Consider the following 8215-nt stretch of genomic DNA (forward strand, 5'->3'; position numbering starts at 1 on the left):
GACTTGGTCTTCAAAACACCATGTGAAAAATTAGCTTTAGCCAGGCACAATGGAACACACCTGTAACCCCAGTAGCTCAGGAGGCTGAAGCAGGAGGATTGCAAGTTCAAAGCCAGCCTGAGCAACTCAGCAAGACCCTGTATCAAAAAAATAACATAAAATAAAAAGGACTGGGAATTTGGCTCATTGGTGAAGTGCCCGTGGTTCAAAAAAAAAAAAAAAAGAAAGAAAAGAAAGAAAGGAAAATTAGTTTTAAAGGAAAAAGGGTGAGGTTTGGGTGAAGATAACTTTGTTGATGGGGGCTGAAAGCCAAGGAGTTCCTGACTCCTTATGAAAACATTAAAATATCATTAAATAACTGATAAATTATTCAATTTAATAATTAAAACAATTAATTAAATTCAATTAATTACCCAATAATAATTATTAAAATGTTATTGTGAAAATAATAAAACTACTTAAAAGTTGTCAGGTACTTAATATTTGCCAGACACTGTACTAAGTGCTTTACTTAAATTATCTCATTAAATCCTCACACCAACCCCATGAGAGTATAGCAGCATTTCTCAACTCTGGTAGCATATTCAAATCACCTTGAGTGCATCTAAGAAAGATATTCAGGTCCAGGCTCCACTCCAGAGATTAGGATGTAGTCAGTCTCGGGTAAGCCTCTAGGCTCTTCAGGTGAAATTGATGCACACACAGGGTTGGGAAGTACTGGGTAAAAGTTATCTGCTGACTGGCTGGAGCAGGATGGTGGACAGCTTGGAGTGAGTGGTAAAAGACTGAGCAGCACTGGGGGCCTAGCTAAGGTTAGATGCCAGGTACTAGTGGTCCCAATCCTCAATCCCCTATGGGACCCTCCAGTAGGACCCAGCAGTTCTGGGTTTAAGTACCAAGAAAGTAGATCACTGGATTAATCCTGAGCTGAGTAATTTGGAGGTGGATGCAGTGAGATTACCAAAAGGAAAAGAGTTAGTGCTCCTCAGTCCATGGATTGAGCCCTTAGATTCAATTTCCAGTTCACAGGAAATAGAGAGGACAGAAGAAACATGAAATCTGAGAGAACATGTGGAGAGCAGAGTGGGTCTGAGGGCCTGGAATTTGGGAGAAGAACAAAAAAGGAAAGGGAAGGAAGGAATCTGTGGTCAGCAGGTGGGTCTTAGAATCTGTAGAGCTTGTATTGACACAGGGTAGGGTGTGGACACGGGTGAAGCAATCAGAGGATGTGGAAGGAGCAGAGACTCTAAAAGCTAGAGGGTCCCAGGATATCTTCCCTGCTGAGGCCTTTGAAAATGCTGGAAACAATTCAGCTGCCCTTTAACAGATTAGTGGTTAAACATACCATCAGCAGCAGCAACACTTCCACATCATCAGCAACACAAAGGAACATACTATTGATACACCCAACAGCTTGAATGAAATCTCTAGATCCCAAAAAGTTACATTTAACACTCTTGAAAATTATAAAGTCACACAAGTGGAAAACAGATTAGTTGTTGCCAGGAGTTAAGAAGTGGGTAGAGGAAAGGGCAGGAAGGAAATGGATTAGTTATCAATGTTCACACTTTGAGGTTCTTGGGGTGATAATGTTCTTTGTTTTGAATGTATCAATGTCAATGTCCTGGCTGTGCTATTGGACTCTAGTTTTGTAAGATGTTATTATTGTGGAAAAGAGGGTAAAGGTATTATTTCTCACAAGTGCATGTGAATCTACAATTATCTTAAAAATAAGAATAAAAAACTTAGCCCAAATCTATTTTACTACCAAATTACATGCCACTCCTTTCCATATACTTTGTGTATAGTCATACTGGAATTAATTTCTCTATAGAGGGTAGGGTTTTTCTTTAAATCCACTAGCAATACTTCTTTGGTTAGGGGGTCACAAAAGTTCCATTTGAGATGAAAATTGCATAGCACCAAAATTACCCTAGAATATCCTTTATGAAGATGTTATACTAGAGACTAACACATCAACTCTCATTAGCCCAACACCTGGGTCGAGAAAGTGACCACTTCTTCCGCTGAACATCAGATGAAGTACCTGGGTTGTATTTAGGGTCCATGTTTTATGAAAACTTATCTTGGTACACCAGGATCCCACTTTTCATGTCTGGATGTCCATACAAGGATGGAAGACAACTGCAGAAAAGCAATCGTCTATCTCCTTGCTGAATGAATGAATGAATCAAATTAAGACTCCCAAACCCTAACTTAAACATGGGAATTGCCTTGTTACATAGCAGTAGTATAGTTCTCTTTCCAGATTAAATTTTCTCATGGCAGACACTCTTCTGGGACTAGGTTAAGTACCTGACGTAATATTTGCTGATTGTCTCCCACCCATTTTTATGGTGAAGGCCCTGGCTTATAGCTCTGCAGTGGGGGAGCTTTCTAATGACACCTGCACCATTGCTTGTTTATTCAGCAGAGGTGCCTTTTAGCTCTTATCTAAGCTCTCGGTTTCAGAGAATATTTCTTTTCTTGAACGGAATTTCCAGAAAATTATGCTGAGTGAAAAAAGTCGATCCCAAAATGTTACAGACTATATGAACTTCAATAAGGAATGCTCTAGGGTAATTTTGATTATATGCAATTTTCACCTTAAATGCTGACTTTTATAAGCACATAATCCAAGAGACTCTCCACTGATGGCTTTAAAGAGGCATCCTGTCCTCTCTAGAAAAATTAAGTCCAGTGTGGCTATACATGAGGTATATGGAAAGGAGTGACATATAATTTGGTAGGAAAGTAGATTTAGGTTGAGTTTTTTTTAAATTGAGCTTTTTAAGATAATTGTAGATTCACATGCAGTTGTGAGAAATAATACCTGTACCTTTTGCCTTCTCTCACTGAGAAGATCTAACAATGTTTTAAGGAACCATACTAAAGTATGAAGAAGTCTGAGTAGTGATGCACACCTGCAATCCCAGTGACACAGGAGGCTGATACAGGAGGATCACAAATGCTCACATGTGAGGATCACAAGTTTGAAAGCATCCTGGGTAACTTAGCAAGATCCTATTCCAAAATAAAAGTTTTAAAAAGGGCAGGGGATGTAGCTCAGTGGTGGAGCACTCCTTGGTTCAAATCCCAGTATCACAAAAAATGAATAAGTAAAAAATAAAAGCATGAAGAAATTCTAGATGTCTGAGAAAGCATTTGAGAAAATATTTAAAAGGAATTATTTTTTATAAGCAAGACTGGTCTTTATTTTCTAATTGTGTCACCTTGGTTTTATGTCAACATTAGGTTAGCCTCTAAGAATGAGTTAAGCATATTGTGTATGTGTGTGTGTGTGTGCTGTGTGTGTGTGTGTGTGTGACTTATATTTAACATAGAAAAAAGGAACTAGTGAATTAACTCACCTTTACTGCATTACCACCACCTTTGGGTCCCTGAGCCTTCTTGTCAGCAGTGTCACACCCAGAGGCTGCTCCACCTTTAGAGAAGAGATGACAGGTACTCTTTTAAACTGCACCTTGGTATTCACAGAAAGCTCCAACATACAACACAAGTTGATACTTCTATCATAGCAAGAAACTAAAAAGGGAACTCTGCCAGAAACTTTACTACATCAAGCTGAATGAAATCTGTGACTCACCTTTCTTAAAACAGAAAATCCGTGCCCTACATAGACACCACATGCAGAACGGATACATGAATGAATGTGCTAATGGATGAACGAAAGCTTCAGAACTCGATTTTCTGGACCCAATTTCCAATCCTGCCTTCTAAGGGCAAATCCCTAAACTCTTGTAAGACTTCTAATAAGTACTACAACTATATGTTGAGCACTCACAATTCCAATAAGAAAAACTTTCCAATAATATACTTTAAATATATTTGGCTAAATATATATTCATATCTAAATTCCCATAGTCTATTACATTGCCTATTGATGCCTTCCTACAAAAAGTCACTGATATTTAGATTAATAACCACTGGCAACACCTTATATTTTACTGTGAGAGGCTGATGTTCCTAATAACTATAGCTGGATTAACTGTTCAGTTAATAAACATTTCCTAAGAAATTACTAATTTCCAGGTACTGGGGGGTACATAGATGAACAATCCATGGGAATTCACATTCTAGGGAGGAAGACAGATCATTTTAGGAGAATGCAGCAGGCAGAAAGGCAGTTATGGACAGAAGGTTGTGGAAGCACAGAGGGACATTTAATTCAGGCAGGGAAGGCTTCCTGGATGAGCAGGAGCTGAAGAAAGAAGACAGGAACCATCCAGGATGGGGGAAAGAGCATGTGTAGGAAATTACAGATGAGGTCAATTTAAGGTAGGAGCACTCTCAGATGGGCCACCTAGGAGAGGGGGCTTAAAATCAGGACATGGGGATCTTTGGGCATCCCTAATCCAAAATCCAGAATTCCCTGAAATCTGAAACTTTGTGAACACTAACACAAAATTTCAGATTTTGGGGCACTTCAAGTTTTATATTTTCAGATTAAGTCTATGCAAACATTCCAAAATCCACAAAACTCCAAAATAAAAAACACTTCTGGTCACAAACATTTTGGACAAGGGACACACAACCTGTATCTCCAATACCCAGCACAGTGCCTGGCACACTATAGGTGTTTAGTAAATGTTTAATTAAACTGAAAACCAGTTGGGCATGGTGGCACACACCTGTAACCCCAGCAGCTCGGGAGGCTGAGGCAGGAGGATGGCGAGTTCAAAGAGAGCCCCAGCAACAGCCTCAGCAACTTAGCGAGGCCCTAAGCAACTCAGGGAGACCCTGTCTCTAAATAAAATATAAAATATGACTAGGCATGTGGCTCAGTGGTCAAGTGCCCCTGAGTTCAATCCCTAGTACAAAATAATAATAATAGTAATAACAATAATTATTATTACTAACTAAAAACCAAAATACTGACCACCAAAAGTCTAAGAAAATGTTATTAGTAAGAGTTTTATTAAGCCAAACTCTTAAGTTGCTATGTCTTCACCTCTTTTTTTCTTTTGGTACCAGGGATTGAACCCCAGGGTGCTTAACCACTGAGCTACATCCCCTGCCCTTTTTATTTTTTGAGATAGGGTCCTGTTAAGTTGCTAAGGCTGGCTTTGAACTTTCTATCCTCTTGCCTCAGCCTCTGGAGTCACTGGGATTACAGGCATGTGCTACCATATCCAGCTGTATTCTCTTCAATGCTGATACCTTCCAGTTATCCCATTGTCTCCTCTCCTGGAAGCTATATCTTCTGACTGCCAACTCACTCCCTTTCATTTACTGAGGACTCTGGCCTCAATTCTGGCTTCCTCTCCATTCTCATTCCTGCCATCATCTTGGGTGATTTCACCATCTAAATTGAGGAATTTCATTCAACAACCTATCTTCCTCCTGAATGCGCATGCTCTCTAATCAGGTCACCTGTCCCAGGGGCACATAACAAAATTGTGCCACTCACAACTAGTGGTTCAGTCTCTGTTTACAACCTCCTGATTGTCCAAGCTTTCTCATACCTGATTCTAACACTAGCTGCTTGACTTCGTAGAATACCACCACCCCACCGCTCCCACCAAGTTCCCTTATCTTGCTAAATTACCCTAGACTATCAGACTTCTCCTCCCCTTCCCTGGCTGGACACCATGCTTGATTATCTGAACTGCATTCCCAGTGGCACCCTTATTCCCCTTGTGTTGCTATCCTCCTCTTATTTATTCTTATTGGGGATAGAACCCAGGTGTGCTCTACAACTGAGTTACAATCCCTGACCCTTTACATTTTTAAAATTTGAGACAGGGTCTCACTAAGTTGCTGAGGCTGGCCTTGAACTCGTGATCTTCCTGTCTCAGTCTCCCGAATACCTAGGATTACAGAACGTGCCACTGCACCCAGCTGCTATCCTACTATTAAAATTGCCCAACAAAACTTGGACTCTGGCTCAAGGCTACCCCTGGCTCTTTTTGATCCTACATTGTGCCAGCTGGAAGGCACTAGGTAAAATTTGAGTGTGTAGATTGTCTTCTACCAATTCATGACTTTCAATCTGCCGGGCTCCCAGCCCTGAGGGCAATCCTTTTACTTATGCTTCATTTCCACTCCCAATACCACATTCCTTTACCACTCTCTTCAAGAACCACACTGAATCCCTGCACTCCACCCCCTGTCTTAAAAAAAAAAAAAAAAACACTCTAGCTTTCCACTTTATTAAGAAATTGAAAGCATAATCTAACTTCACGCCTTTCCCCTTACTGGCTCCAATTCTTACAACAAAACTGTCTCTTTCTATATGGGCTCAAGCCTGCAGTGCCACTTCTATTCAAACATCAGCTGGTCCACCTCAGTCCTAGGCTCCATTTTCTCTGAAATTTCACTTTTCTGTACTTTGAACTTTCACCCTACTGGATCCTTCACCTTGGCCTCACTCACATTATCCCTCTTCTGATGAAACAAACAAAATAAAACTGTCTCCTAATCTTTTATCCTCCTCTATCTCCCATCCCATTTCTATGCTTTTTCAATTAAAATTTTTGAGAGAAGTCCACACTGATCGTCTCCAAGTAATCAAATCCCTGTCAGTCTTCTAGTCACTACGATCTGGCTTCTGCCTTTCTCATTCCAATGAAACCACTCTTTCTTAAAGTCACCCTTAACTTCCAAGTCTAAAATAGTATTGTTTTCAGTCTTCTTCTCATTTGGTCACTCTGTTGGGCTTGACAGATCATACTCTTTCTTTAAAACATTCTAGTCTCTTGGGCCTCTGGGATATCATTTTATCGTATTCCATTTATCTTTCCCTCTGATTTCCCTCAGGCCACCACCATCTCAGCAGGACTACCAGAACAGTCTCCTTATGGGTCTTCCTGACCCTTAACCCACCTTCTTAACTTAACACAGCACTCTCCATGATTTGGTTTTTGTTTCTGTCTTCATTCTCACCACTTGCCATTCTATCTTGATTTTTTGCTCCAGGAACACTACATTGCACAAACCAAGCTGTTTCTCACCTCTGCTATTCCTGCTGGACTCGCTGTCAAGAATGCTTTGGCCTATCTATTGCCCATCTTGGCCTGCCAAACTCAACTCCAGGGAGTCTTCCCTTCCCTGTTAGTTTCCAAAATATCTGATACACATCTCTAAATGCCCCATTTATTACAGTATATTATGGTTACTATACTTCTATCTTCCCCACTACTTTTGGAGTAAGAGTAGCGATGTGTACCTTATTTTTATATCCTCGCACTGTGCCTTACACATGTGCTCAAGTGAAGAATGAGTCCTTCCTTCACGGTGGGCACATCATTCTCTAAGCATTAAAGGGAGCCTTAAGGACTATCCATATAGGTTTCCTTTAATTGCTGTCTTCTGATGAGATTACACTTTACAGCTCTAATAATACCTTGAAATAGCAACCCCAAGTCATTGCTTCTGAGGAACCATTCCTACCAGCTTCTACTACCCACTAGGACCAACCCTGCAATGTACTCCAAAGTGTTTACCTAAGTTCAATAGCCCCTCGCCCACTTATCCTTTCTAAGCCTCGCCGGAGGAGCTCCTGAGATAATCTACGGCAGCTCTGTGGGGCCACTGGCCACTTGCTGCCTTCGTCGAGGACCCTGAGAATCGCCTGTCCGTTCATTCCCCTCTCCTCACCCGTCCCCATTCTCCCTGGTTTTTTTGAATGATCTACCTTTCCCCCCTTTTCCACTTTTTCCTTTGGGCGGCATCTTCGAAACTTGCCGTTGAACTCTCAACTGCTGTGGTATCCGTAAAAGCCCCTTCAGGCCTCATGGGTATGTCCTAAACAATGCCTGAAAGCGGCACCGTAGCCGAGCCTTTGTATCGCGGTTCCGGAAGCAGGCATAGCTTGGGGCAGACCCAGTCCTTTAACTCTTGGACCAATAGGGCTAAAGATTCTTGACCAATAAGAAGCTGGGTGCCGGGTTGAGGGGGCGGAGACAAAGGTGGGGTTGGGGCGGGAAAGCCCGCCTCTGCGCTTTTTGTTACTTCTTCAACACGACCTTATTTGCACCAACTCCCCCGCATCCCCGCCCACTTCCTGTGCGCGTGCTCAGTGAGAGCTTCGGACCCCTGCAGTCCCTCGACGCCGGGTCTGGCCAATCCCTTGGGGCCGCTAGACAAAGAAAAAGCAGGAAGAGTTATGGAGGCTACCCCTTTTCGTCGTCCTCTCTTAACATGCATCCCTGCCTTCCCTGGCCGTTCTTCGTTTTTTAATTTTTATTTTGCA

At 41.7% G+C, this 8215-nt stretch overlaps 1 protein-coding gene across 5 annotated transcripts in view; it reads right to left on the reverse strand.

The window, feature by feature from the left end:
• PIN4 (peptidylprolyl cis/trans isomerase, NIMA-interacting 4) overlaps window positions 1–7808 on the reverse strand; it is a gene marked incomplete at its 3' end in the record, with an annotated part of 74988 nt that extends 67180 nt beyond the window's left edge. The window contains exons 1-3 of one of the 5 annotated variants that reach the window (XM_079124021.1): window positions 7658–7773; window positions 3608–3676; window positions 3372–3445 (exon numbers count right to left, since the gene is read on the reverse strand). In XM_079124021.1, coding sequence (XP_078980147.1) covers window positions 3372–3445; window positions 3608–3676; window positions 7658–7694 — 180 coding nt within the window. In that variant the 5' untranslated portion in view covers window positions 7695–7773. Of the gene's footprint in view, window positions 1–3371; window positions 3446–3607; window positions 3677–6846; window positions 7101–7189; window positions 7263–7657 lie in introns of those variants that run through there. The other 4 variants (XM_079124025.1, XM_079124022.1, XM_079124024.1 and 1 more) reach the window with 4 other exon arrangements.
• Between the last annotated feature and the right edge of the window lie 407 nt (window positions 7809–8215).

The sequence above is a fragment of the Sciurus vulgaris genome, assembly GCF_902686455.1.
Source record: "Sciurus vulgaris genome assembly, chromosome: X".
Taxonomy (NCBI): Eukaryota; Metazoa; Chordata; class Mammalia; order Rodentia; family Sciuridae; genus Sciurus; species Sciurus vulgaris.